Source organism: Elgaria multicarinata, chromosome 3 (assembly GCF_023053635.1).
Source record: "Elgaria multicarinata webbii isolate HBS135686 ecotype San Diego chromosome 3, rElgMul1.1.pri, whole genome shotgun sequence".
NCBI lineage: Eukaryota > Metazoa > Chordata > Lepidosauria > Squamata > Anguidae > Elgaria > Elgaria multicarinata.
In genome coordinates, this window is record NC_086173.1 from 7,035,298 (window position 1) to 7,048,111 (window position 12,814).

At 51.5% G+C, this 12,814-nt stretch overlaps 1 protein-coding gene across 2 annotated transcripts in view; it reads right to left on the reverse strand.

The window, feature by feature from the left end:
- MBD6 (methyl-CpG binding domain protein 6) overlaps positions 1-12,814 on the reverse strand; it is a 30,184-nt gene that overhangs the window by 6,997 nt on the left and 10,373 nt on the right. For both annotated transcript variants that reach the window (XM_063119210.1, XM_063119211.1), the window contains exons 5-9: positions 11,112-11,277; positions 9,196-10,449; positions 4,972-5,510; positions 2,733-2,874; positions 701-882 (exon numbers count right to left, since the gene is read on the reverse strand). In XM_063119210.1, the coding sequence (XP_062975280.1) occupies positions 701-882; positions 2,733-2,874; positions 4,972-5,510; positions 9,196-10,449; positions 11,112-11,277 (2,283 nt within the window). The remainder of the gene's footprint in view (positions 1-700; positions 883-2,732; positions 2,875-4,971; positions 5,511-9,195; positions 10,450-11,111; positions 11,278-12,814) is intronic.

The window sequence follows — 12,814 nt, forward strand, 5'->3', positions numbered from 1 at the left end:
CTAGCAGCGGTTCATTTTGTTCCTGCTGGCAACTGCGTTATCGATGGTTCTTTTAATAATGTATTTGTTTCTATGTTCAGCGTTCTCTTATATGGGCTCTTAAGGAGAGGGATGCATGGTCGTTTCATCACGCTTTCTGTGTGAACTGCTTTGAGCACAATCTGCACGGAGCAGTGGTATATGGAGCCTTCCCCAACTTGGGGCCCTCCAAATGCTTTGGACTCCAATTCCCATCGCCTCCAGCTAGCATGGCCAATGGTCAGGAAGGCTGAGAGTTGTAACCCAAAACATCTGGAGGATACCAGACTGGGGAAAGCTCTGGTATATAAATACATTAGTCAGTAAAAAAAATAAATACACATTTTTATCCCAAGTATTCATGAATGATAAAAGCCAACATAAGTCCTACTTAGAGTAGACCCACTGAAATGAATAGGATTTAAGTCAGTCATGACTGATGTAAGTCCCATTCATTTGAACCGGTCTATTCTAAGTAGGATTTTTGTTGGATTTTACCCTATGTGTTTTAATGCAATAGCGGGCAGAAAATAGATCTCCATGATTTGGACTTCAACACCCAGCATTCCCGGCCACTGGCCATGCTGGCAAGGGCTTCTGGGAGTTGATGTCCAAATCCTCTGAAGCGCTTCCTTCTGCCCACCTGCCCCAAGTCTGACACAGTCCCCGACTCCCCGCTTACTTGCAAGCTCTGGAGGAGGCAGGCCAAGGGGTTGGAGCCCGCTAGAAGGGGCAGCTGGCCTTGGAAAAGGTGGAGCCCAAGAGGCCCTTGCAGGTTGGGCGGCAGAAGTGGCTGCTGGGCCTGGAGCAGGGGGCTTCCAATCAGGGAGGGGCCTGAGGCAGCGTTCAGCGCCGATAGGTCACCTGGATGAGGGGAGACAGCAAGGACGTTAGCTCTGGGGTGCGGCCATCCCCAGCGGCGTTCTGACGTGCTTCACCACAATCACAGTACTAGCAGCCCCTTCTGTGTGTTCCTTCCCCACTTCCCATGGGGAGGGGCTGTGGCTCAGTGTGATAGAGCAACTGTTTTGCATGCAGAAGGTCCCAGGTTCAATCCCCGGTATCTTCAGGAACAAATCTTGCCGGAAACCCTGGGGAGCCACCACCCCGATGGACCAAAGGTCTGGCTCAGTGTAAGGCCACTTCCTACGTTCATGCGTCTACTGAGCCGCTAGAGAGGGAGCAGGATGGGGTGCATGCTGGCCTCCACCCCCTTCCAACTTTTGCAAATTCAGCATGAAAAGGCCTCCGACATGTGTACACCTCTTCTCAAATTGCATGGAAGCATTTAGGCATGTGACACAGGGGTTGGAGCCCATGCGGGCACGATTCCCCCTCCCCTTCTACAGGTTAAATATATGCTATAAGAGAGGGGGACCTGCATGAAAAGGACTGGGAGCCACACATGGGCCCTTTAGGGCTGTCTTCAAATGGGTTAAGTCAGCCTTTCTCAACCTGGGGCGCTCCAGATGTGTTGGACTACAACTCCCAGAATGCCCCAGCCAGCTCTGCTGGCTGGGGCATTCTGGGAGATGCAGTCCAACACATCTGGAGTGCCCCAGGTTGAGAACCACTGGGTTAAGTGGACCTTGAGGATCCAGCAACTGCAAAGGTGAGAGCGGAAAAATAATATCTTTAAATCAAAAGTGAGGGAGCAAGTAATCAGAAGCCCAAATCAGTTGTGTGTGTTCTGTAGTTGTTTTCTTTTCCACCTTGATCAGTTCACCGGGTGACCTTGGACTTCCATTCATCAGTTTTTGTTGTCATTTGGTTCCCTTGCTTTCTAATTGCTTTGGGGTACCTCCTTGGATACATTACTACGTAGAATACAAGGAATACACAGCAAAAGAGGGGCTGTGATTCATTCCCAGCTAGGGCACGAAATCAGCATGGTGAGACTGAAAGTTGAACACTGATGGTGAGACAGCTTCTTCCTGCTGTGAGATAACCACTCCCAGGCCCCGTCCAATCTTGAGTATCAAAGATGCTTATATGTAGAAATGACTTCTGCCCCCTCGCCTGCTCCAGGAGTCCTGCTTGTGCTTTTATCTCAGACTTCCCCAACCTGGTGGGGTCTCTAGCTGAGCTGGACTGCAACCCCTATCATTCCCAGCCAGCACGGCTATCTGGATGGCACGCGGCTGGGGAAGGCTGCTTTTATCTCTTCATGCTCCCAGGAGCAGGCACTGGGCCCGTTCTGAAGACACCTTAAACCATGGCTTTAATCATGATGGTTAAGCCAGAAAGCCAGGCCGTATTCAGAAGACACCTTAAACCATGGCTTTAACCATGGTGAATAAGGTTTTTGCTTTATTCACCGTGGTTAAAGCCGTCTTCTGAACACAGCCCGGCTTTCTGGCTTAACCACTGTGGTTAAAGACATGGTTTAAGGTGTCTTCTGAACGGGGCCAAACTAGAACAGGGCTGGGGAATCTCCTTTAGCCCAAGAGCCAGATTCCAGTGATGGACGGTGCCTGAGGCAAAAGGGGCGGAGCCAAGAACCAGCCTATTTTAGGGCAAAGCTCTTACTGTCAGTAATTAAGCCTTAGGAGAGAGTATTTCAACCTTCCAGAATGTGGAGGAAAACCTCATTCAAAAGCTGGAAAACTCCAAGCGATCAGCGGACAGGGCAAAAGAATGGGGAGTCCTTGAGGGCTGCATTTGGCCCGTGGGCCAGAGATTCCCACCCTTGCATTAGAAGGGATTTCACTCACCCAGAAGTGTGGTACTCAGCAGTGGATTGACAAGCTGGGGCATCAGGGAGCTCAGCCGCCCTGAAGCGCTGGGGGTGCCCTCAGTAGTTGTTGATGCCGTGCTAGTGGAGGTAGGTGCCACAGGAGTGCTTGTCAGGCCAGCCTGAAGCAGAAAGGAAAAAAGAGGGTTTAAAAAACAGGACATTTCTCCCAACCCCTTAAAATTACAACAATGAAACGGAACGACTGGGTTCGGTACACCGGTGATAATAACAAGAAGACCATAGGTCGAAATGCGTTTGGTATCAGTTTTAAAATGATATACTATTGAGTTTTTTGATTTGATTTGATCTATTACATTTATATACCGCCCCATTGCCAAAGCTCTCTGGGCGGTTTAGTGGCCCAATATGTATTTGTTTTCATTGTTTATGTTTTAATTAGATTGAAAAATTAAATAATTTCAGTTGTTTTTTTTTTATTATTATTATTATTATTATTATTATTGTCATCAAATTGTTATGATCACCACTGTACCCAATCCAGTTGTTCCGTTTCATAGCTGGGAACGAAGACATTGGGACAGGAGCCAAAACCATGCCACTGCGGATAAAGCAGCCTTCCTCAACCTGGGGCGCTCCAGATGTGTTGGACTACAACTCCCAGAATGCCCCAGCCGCTGGCTGGGGCATTCTGGGAGATGCAGTCCAACACATCTGGAGCGCCCCAGGTTGAGGAAGGCTGGGATAAAGACTGCCAGGTTCTATCCTAAATAGGGCTTCTATCCTTAAAAAAAAGCAGTTGTTCTTTCGCTTATCAAGATGTAACATGAGAAGACTTCTGGCCCACCTACCTATCTGTCATCTAAAACCTTGTTGCCACCATTCTGTCACGCTCCAGGTGACCAAAAAGAAAACCCAGAATAGGGCTATACAAATAGACACAGGCTTGATTCTTAGTGGCTGGTCCTAAGGAGATGGCCGATGGCCAGCGACAACTCTGCTTTGTAATACTTTGGAATGTTTTTGTGTTTCATTTTTTTCTTCTTAGTCTTTTCAGCTGCGAAATGCCTCGGATGTTTTGACAGAGAGGCAGCATATAATTGAGATAAATAATCAGAATTACCAAAAAAAAACAAAACACATTACTTAGCTGATGTTATGAAACAATGAAAATTATGATAGTAATAATAAGCATTTACTTAGTGCATTCCAAATGTTCAAAGCTCTTCACGCTGTCTCAATAATACCATTCTGCAAGGTATGCTAGCATTATTAACCGTGGTGCAAAGGGGAGAGGCTGAACTTAAGAAGCAGTGGATTGCCTAAAGCCTTCCAGGAATTTCATGGTCAGGGAGGGATTTGAACCCAGGGCTTTTTACGAACTCTATATCATAATCCAGGATAGGCAACCTGTTACCCTCCAGGAGGTGTTTTAGGACTACAACTCCTGCAAATCCAAGCCAGCAGGGCCAATGGTCAGGAATTCTGGGAGTTGTCATCAAAAACAACTGGAAGGTACTAGCCTTCCTTCCTCCTTGTTGTAATCAATCGTTACTTATAGCTAACAGTGTAATGGACATATAAATATGTGAAGATAATATTTAAGAGACTGAGCTGCTTGACTTTTATTTATTTCCTGTCTTTTTTCCTCCTTAAGGAACCCAAGGCGGTGTACATAATCCTCCTCCTCTCCATTTTATCCTCACAACAACAACCCTGTAGGCTGGGCTGAGAGTCAGTGACTGGCTCAAAGTCACCCAGTGGACTTCCATGGGTGAGTGCAGACTAGAACCCGGATCTCCTGACTCCCAGGCCAAGACTCTAGCCCCTGCACCACACTGGGTCTCTTTTATTTGGGACGACCATGGGCAGCCCAGTTAGAAATTGTGTAAGCCCTTTGGGGGTAGTTTTGTGGTTGTTTTCGATACTCTGTAAAGTGGCACTATATAAAATAATTATTATTATTTGATTAAACCAATTAAACTCTGGTTTCCCAGTAACTGCAGGCTGTTGTCTGCAAGCCCTCTGCTACTTGCAACTGTCATTTCCCCACTAAATCAGCCATCTATCTGTGACCAAATTACAAGAAGTTCCTTTTGAGAGCGACCGGCATTGACTAGATGCTGCCACCACCACCACCCTCTCCCAGGCCCGCCTTGCCCTGTCCCAGCTGGGGGAGAAGTGGCACCGCTGTGACTTCTCACAGCTTCCTAAAAGGAACAGCTCCCTCGGCTCAACTTGCGTTATGGCCTTCTTACCTGTGTGGGGCCCGGCCCAGCGTCGGAAGGACCCAGGCTGGTCGCCAACAGTGCTGAGTTTAAAGCTAGGACAGCCGGAGGGGTGGAAAGTGCTGGGAACAGCAGGGGCTGCAGAGCTTCGGGGATGCCGGCGAATGGTTCCAGCAGGGGCTCAGCGGCCGCTCCTTCCCTCTCGCCTTCGCACGTCGCCTCTGGCAGGGCCAGCAGAGAGGCCAGGAGTCCGCTCTGTTGCTGCAGCAAATCCAGGCTGGGCAGCACCAGGGGCAGCAAGGGCTGTCCCTCTGGTTCCCCTTGCAGGCTCAGAGGGGGAAGCGGCGTCTCCGGGCCCAGGGTCAGCGAGAAGGGGAAGGAGCCCAGCGGGAGCAGCCCGGGAGGTAGAGCGTTCCCAAACGACAGCGCCTGTTCCTGCGCCAGGAAGGGGAAAGGGTCAGTGGCCGAGGGCAGCGGGCAGCCCAGGGCCCCGCCTTCCATTGCGCTGGCGGCCACAGGGCTGGGTGCTGGAGGGGCTTTGGGAGTCAGAGGTGAAGCAGACGCGGCACCTGCAAGAGAACAAGGGGCACAGACAAGACGGTGAGGTGGGGCAGCACAGCCGCCCCAAGGACACTTGACCAGGATGCACTGCTCCATGGTGGCCCTCTTCCAGGACACTTGTACAGAAGCCTGCATTTTATTTATTTGTTTATTACATTTCTATACCACTGAATTGCTGGAGCTCTCTGGGCGGTTCACATTTTAGAGCCTAGACCAGGGCTGGTGGCCCTCCTGGTATTTTGGCCCGCAAGGCCCATCAGCCAATGGTGAAGGATGATGGGAGTTGTGGGCCAAAACATCTGAAAGGCCACAAGTTAACTACCAAGGCTACGGACCTTGGTAGCCTGACCTCCACCCACGTATATGCGGAAGCTGGTCCCACTGAGTTCAAAGGGGGCTTCTTCCCTTGTAGATGTACACAGGATTACAGCCTCATGCTTGCAGGCAATGCCACAACCCTTATTTATTCATTTATTGCTGCATTTATATCCCGCCTTTTTTCCTCCAAGGAACCCAAGGCGGCGTACATAGTCCTCCTCTTCTTCTCCATTTTATCCTCACAACAACAACCTTGTGAGGTGGGTTGGGCTGAGAGTGTGTGACTGGCCCAAAGTCACCCAGTGGGTTTCCATGGCCGAGCAAGGGCTAGAACTTGGATTTCCCAACTCCCGATCCAGCACTTTAGCCACACCACCACACTGGCTCTCACTGTGTGGCAGGGCTCCTGAAACCTTTAGGGTTGAGCAGCAAGTAAAATCTACCGAAGGCAGTTTTTCCCAGGGCGCAAGGATGGGGAAGCCTCCTTGACTTCTTGTGAGACAGCAGGCCCAGCACTTAAAATTCAGCAGTCAGTGAAGTCTCTTCTGTGACCCTGTAGAGCAGAGTTAGGCAACCTGGGGCCTCCAGATGTTGGGGACTACAACTCCCATCGCCCCCAGCCAGCATAGCCAATGGCCTGGGATTATGGATGTTGTAGTCCAAAACATCTGGAGGGCCACAAGTTGCCCATCCCGGTTTTGCACAGCTGTTACAGGTACAAGAGCTCTATCCTCTTTTGTTCCTGCCGACCCTAAACCCAGCTCATCTTTATCCCTCATCTGCCGTAAAGCCATTGGGAAAGTCTTGACCCCTTTCTAGCCTGGTCAAACAAGAGTGTTCCGTGAGCGGGGAAGGATCTGCTCTGATGCAAAGGCCAGAAAAATCCCCTGCTACTATGAGAGCAAGTGAGAGCCAAATGATGCTGAACCAGAGATGGGGAAGCTGTGGCTTGCCAGATATTGTTGGACTACAACCCCCATCCCCAACTGCTGGCTGGGGGTGATGGGAGTTGGAGTGGGGTGGGTGGAGAGAAAAGTTCCTAATCCCTTTGTAAAATGCTTCACTGCAAGTTGCGTGAATCTTTTTTTCTTACTCTAAATAGCAGGACAGAGGCCCCCAAACAGGATTGGTACCGCTGTATGCAGTGTGTGTGTATTGGGAGGGGGGGGGTAGAGAAAATCACTTCTGCCCTCCCCAAAGTTGCTATCAGCCCCAAGAAAGAGGCTGCCAATGGAGGAAAGGGCTAGACCCCCCCTGCCCCATGGTCCTGATCGGCAGAGTGGGGCTCATGCCCATTCTTTAGAGTTTAATTTTTATTTTATTTTTACAGATTTTGCATTGATGCATTTAACCTTATGCGTAGTTAGGCCCAAAGGCATGTGCTCAAAATGTGGAGGCATCAGTAAAAAACAGCCACCCAGAGTTTCTGGGGCTTACGCCTAGATGAGACACCTGTTTTCTGCATGGAAGGAAGTTGAGTTTCATTATCATCATCTCTATTTTCTGGCGTGGCAGTTTTTCTAGGCAGACATGATGGGCTTTGCCAAGGCACGCTATCTTCTACTAATTCAGAAATTTCCTGACTATTGAACATGTTTTACGTATGACTGCTTTCTGGATGTTGGTGTGGATATATTTTGGGAGGCCCCGTTTCTGAAGGCTTTCTGTAAAAAATTTTTTTGATGTGATGCCGGTGACTGACGTGGCTAACAGAATAATTGTAACTTTTTCCTGTTGCCATAGTTCTTTAATTTCCTTAGCCAATGCTGTATATTTTTTCTCTTTTCTCCTTTTCCTATAATTACTATTATTGCTCACAAAGTATCAGAGGACAGGTCCTTGCCACAAGGTGCTGACAGTCTAAAATTCAACTCAGGAGACAGAATTCTAGGCATGTGAAAGTAGGCTTCAGTGGTTTGGTGATGAGGGAGAGACACTCTGTACATGCTCATGGGATCCCTTTGTCATCCTTTTATATTATTTCACAGCTATTTCTTTGAAGTAGGGCCAAAGGGAAGCTCTGAAAATCAGTATGTCAAAAAAAGACGTTATAGCTTGCTGATCGCGACATGCTCTTTAAAAATGAAGGGGTTGGGTGGTACCAAATGGCCAGGACTAATGTGGTGGAAAGGTGGGGCTGTACAGGATCAGGTGAACATAACCAGCAAGAGATGGTTTCTTGTGGTTACTTAGTCTTATGGTTAGTTTTCAAGGCTATACAGGATTAGACAAACAGGCCCTGCAAGAGATAGTTTCTGCTTATATTGGTGTCCCCCTAACCTGGCACCCTCCAGGTGGGTTGGACTACAACACCCCTCATCCTCAGCCAGCATGCCCAGGGATCATGGGACTTGCAGTCCAACACACCGGGAGGGAAGGTACCAGGTTGGTGAAGGTTGCCTTTCCCCATCTGGAGGCCGCTTACCCATCCCCCCACCAAGGAGAGATGAACGAATCCCACTTCAGACGTCCCAGGAGAAGAGAGGGAAGAGAAGTGCTGAACTCTGGGGTGAGGGCCCTGTGGCTCTTCAGGTATGGTCAGACTCCAGCTCCCATCAACCCCAGACAGCATGGCCAATAACCAGGGGTGATGAGAGTTGTGGTCTAGCCAACATCCACAGGGCCATCATTTCCCCTCATCCTTGCACTACAATCACCCTTCCCTTGTTCCCGCTTGCTCATAATGTCCAAAACTGACCTATTTACTTCTATAGCTTTGGCTGCCGCTGGTGGCTTTCCACATACTTCACAATCATGACCTCAACCAGGAAGACACGGGGCTGCTTCATATATTCGCCTATCTACCGCACTATTGCCTACCACGACTAGGGAGTGGCTCTCTCCAGGGTCTCGGGCAGAAAAGGGTCCTTCCCACCACCCCCTACCTTGGTCTGAGACTGGACCTGGGACCTACTGAAAAGCCCTACTGCCAAAAAACAGCTAGAGGAGGGCGATCATCCCAATGAAGGGCCGAGTTACCTGAAAAGTCCTGGGGTGGGGGTGGGGGGGTGGACTTTATTGCGCACTCCAGCCATTTTTCTGCAGGGGAGCTTTCCCATTCCCTGTGCAAGTGACCGGCGAAGTCACTCCGTTCACTTACAGAGGAAATAGTTTGGTCTGGCCTCACAGACTCAGCAGCACACAGGGGGAACCGTGTTGTAGACCCCTGTCTTCAGGAACTGTGTGGAGGCCTGGGGCTACAAGGCCAGTGGATGAAGGAAGCCCATGGCCAAGCACTTCCGACCATACCCAAGAGAAGAGGAGGAGACGGCCTTGTCCGCCAGTGGACAGGCCTTGCTCTACGACTGCTCCGCGCCCTCTGGAGGAGGGCTTGCCCCTACAAAAGGCACTTCCAATACATACGCACACACGTACCTGGGGGGCCGAGGGATCCGAGCGGGGAGACAGGAGGTTTCGGCTGTGGGGGGCTCCCTGAGAACTGTTCGGAAGACGCTGAGGCCAGCTGCCCAAAGAGACTGAGGAGCTGGCTGTTGAAGTCCTGGAAGGAGGGCAAAGAGCTTGGGCTGTCGCCAGCAGGGCTTTGGGGCAGCGGCGGGAGGCCAGGGGTGGGTGAGCTCACAGGAGGGGCAAGCAGGCTGAGCAGGGACGACAGGGGCTGCACCGGGGCTGCCGAGCTCAGGGCTCCATTCCTGGCCTCTCCTGCGGGCGGCTGGTCCCGAGGCCGGGGCTGGCGGGTCGGCGTCTCCTCAGGATGGGTGGCCCCGGCCTGCCCTGAATGGGAGTCCTTGAGCAGGCGCAGGACGGTGGGGGAGCGGCGCTGGCGGCGAGGTGCCCGCCCCCCCACCACGGAGAGCAGCAAGCGGCTGGGTAAAGTGCTGGCAGCCAGCTCGTCGGGGCGCCCCCGGCTGGCCAGCTGGGCCTTGGCGGCTGCGCTCAACAAACTGCTGGCTGGGAAAGAGCCCGGGCCCTGGGGGTGGAGGAGCAGCAGTCCGGGCGGGCCTTTGCCTTCCGGGACAACTCCTAAGGGCACTGAGGGCAGGTTATTGCTGCTTTGGTGGGTTAAGGCGTTGGCCAGGGGCGCTGCGTCCAAGCCGGAGGGTTTGGGAGCCAGGCGGTGTCCAGAGAGGCCCTGCTCCGAGGAAGCCGAGGAGTGCCGGGAGCGCTGCGGGGAGGGCGCAGTGCTGCCTGCCGGCGACGAAACAGAGGAAAGGCTGGTGGGGGCCGGGGAGCCAGCGGCACTCGCCTGAGAGCCAAGGGGCACCGGGCGACTGCTCCAGGGGCCACCCTCCGGACCAGGCACCGCTTCGTCGGGCGGGGGGAAGAGAAGGCCGCTGGGAGGGTAGGGCCGGGGCGGTGCGTCCGGGAGGGCCTTGCCGGGCAGGAAGGAACTTCCGGTGGTGTTCAGTTCAGCTGGAAAGGTTGGGCGGGTGTTGCCGTTGGGGGTGGCAGGCAGGCGGCCCGGGAAGACGTCCCCGAAGAGAGCGTTGTGGTGGCGGGGAAAGGAGGAGGCCTGGCTGGGCCAGGTGTTGCCGTAGCGATCGGAGGGGCACTGCAAGTAGAGTTCCGGGCCCTTGGCCAAGGTGGCAGAGGCTTTGCTGGGAAGGGCCTGCTGTGGGCGACTGCTGGGTCCTGCCGTGGTCGGCTGAGACGGCTGGGCCAGCCCGCCCCCTGAAAAGCAAGCCCGAGGCAAACACAATCACTCCCAAAGAAGAAGGACAAATAGCACTGTTCTGAAGCAAACTGATCGATAGCAGGGTGGGGTGGGGAATACAGAACATAAAAGCCACCAGGTGTTAAAAACAGAAGAAACATTTAAGACCACAGTGATTTCCTACATGTTTGGCAAACAGGCTTTTCCCTCGGGATAGTGGTTCAGAGAATCATCGAATAGCAGAGTTGGGAGGGGCCTACAAGGCCATCGAGTCCAACCCCCTGCTCAGTGCAGGAATCCACCCTAAAGCATCCCTGACAGGTGGTTGTTCAGGTGGTTCAGACGTTAAACTGGCATTGCTCCAATTTCAGATATCTGAAGTACATTTCTGCCCTGCCCCTGCCCCAGGTTTTGAGTTCCGCTTCACTCTTCCAACCGGAAAAAAAAATACATTTAGAGTTTGCAAGGGGGAGGATCGCACACCCTTTGAGGAGCACGACCCTGCGTTTCCCGACAAGTCAACAAATTATGCGTGCCTTCTGATTGCAAGGGAAAGAAACCCAGAATGGTCACTCACAAGAGAGACGCAACAGGCTGCTGGCGCTACAAAAGCGTCGCGGGGGTGCGTACGTGCAGAGGCAATGGAAATATCCCCACCGTCAGAGGAGAACATAGATACCTGGCCCCAGATGTGGCAGGCTTAGCGGTCCATGGCTCTCCATGCTGCGGTAGAGCGTGGCCATTGCCACGATTTTCCGCCAGTGGTTGCACAGCTTGGTCATGTCCTCGTCTGCCTTGGTGCCTTCGCTCCCCGTCACCATAGCTGCTGGGTCGAAGTTGAAAACCTAACCGTAGCAGGGAAAGATTTAAAAACTGAGGGCTCGCCTCCCCCAGCCTTGGGGAATTAAGGCAAGGAAGGAGACCACAGCGGGTGTTGGGCCATTCCTCGGCCCAAATTAAAATCAGGGTTGTAGCTGAGCATCTGCAGTGAAGAGCAATTGTCTCATCCCACATGCTAAACCTCTGCATTGATGGGCAGCCTGATCCTACGCGTGTTTTCTCAGAAGGAAGTCCCATTGATTTCAATGGGATTCACCCCCCCACATAAGTGTGCACAGGATCACAGCCCAAGGGAGACGTCCTGACCTGCCAATGTCTTATGTACTGATTTAGATCAAGGATGCAGAACGTCTTTCAGCCCAAGAGGAGCTCTCGGGGGCCGCATTCCAGTGGTGGACGGGGCTGAAGGCAAAATGGGCGGGGTCAAAAAATACCAGCATATTGTACCTGAAAGCTCTTACTGGCAGCAATTAAACCTTAGGGGAGGCATTCTCGACCTTAGAGAATGTGTGGGGGAAATGAGCAAAACCCAGAAAGCCCCCAAATAATCAGTGATGAGGGGGAAGGGTTGTGGGGCCAGACTGAGACCAGAGGTGCACCGTTAGGTTGGCATCCTTATTTAGATATATATATATCAGCATCTGTCAACATTTCTGAAAAGTGCTTGGGCTTAGAATTCAGGGAGTCCTCGTTGTGCAGGAGTTCCATATTTTTTTGGGGGGGGGAGGGGGCAGAGAGGCACTGCAAATACTGGCAACAGCCTTGCAGGCAAAATATAATGGCACAGATGACATAATTAAAGAAGGACTCCATGACGGATCTCTGACATAATGGGAGGACACATTTGCTTCTAAGGTTATGCTGGGTTGAAGATAATTAGGGCTCCCATTATTGATTTATTACACATCAGTCCCAGCCTTCCTCCAAGGATCTCATAGGGGAGCACACATGGTTTCTCCCCCTCCACTTTATCTGCACAACAACCCTGTGAGGGAGGTTAGGCTGAGATTGTGACTGACCCAAGATTACCCGGTGAGCTTCCTGGATGAGGATGGGATTTGAACCCAGGTCTCTTCGGTCCAAATCTAGCATAGTAATCATGACGTCAGACTAATTGTGACTGTCACTTTAATGACCATATAATACAAATTGGTGCTGATTCCTCCCACTAATTTTTCTCCATCTTCTAAGTATACTATGCAACAAGCCCCCAGCCCTGCTAACCTATATTCTGCACCAGCAGAAGCTGAATAAACTACGCAAATCAAACAAATCTGCACACGATTTCCATAATTCTCTTTCCTTCCTTTTGGAGGAGGTGCAAACAGCTACACAGAACACTGCAACAGCAACAACACCCCCAAAATCTAGAAGTGCTGATTTGACACTATTCTCTAAATACTGCTCTCAAATTCATCTTTGTATCAATAAGGACTAGGAACTTGCTCTTTAAAAACCAGCAAACCAAAAGCTGAAATTCTCAGGGTGCTGAAGTTCTGACATCAATTTCCATGCCTGTGCGATATGTTCCCTGGAGTGTGG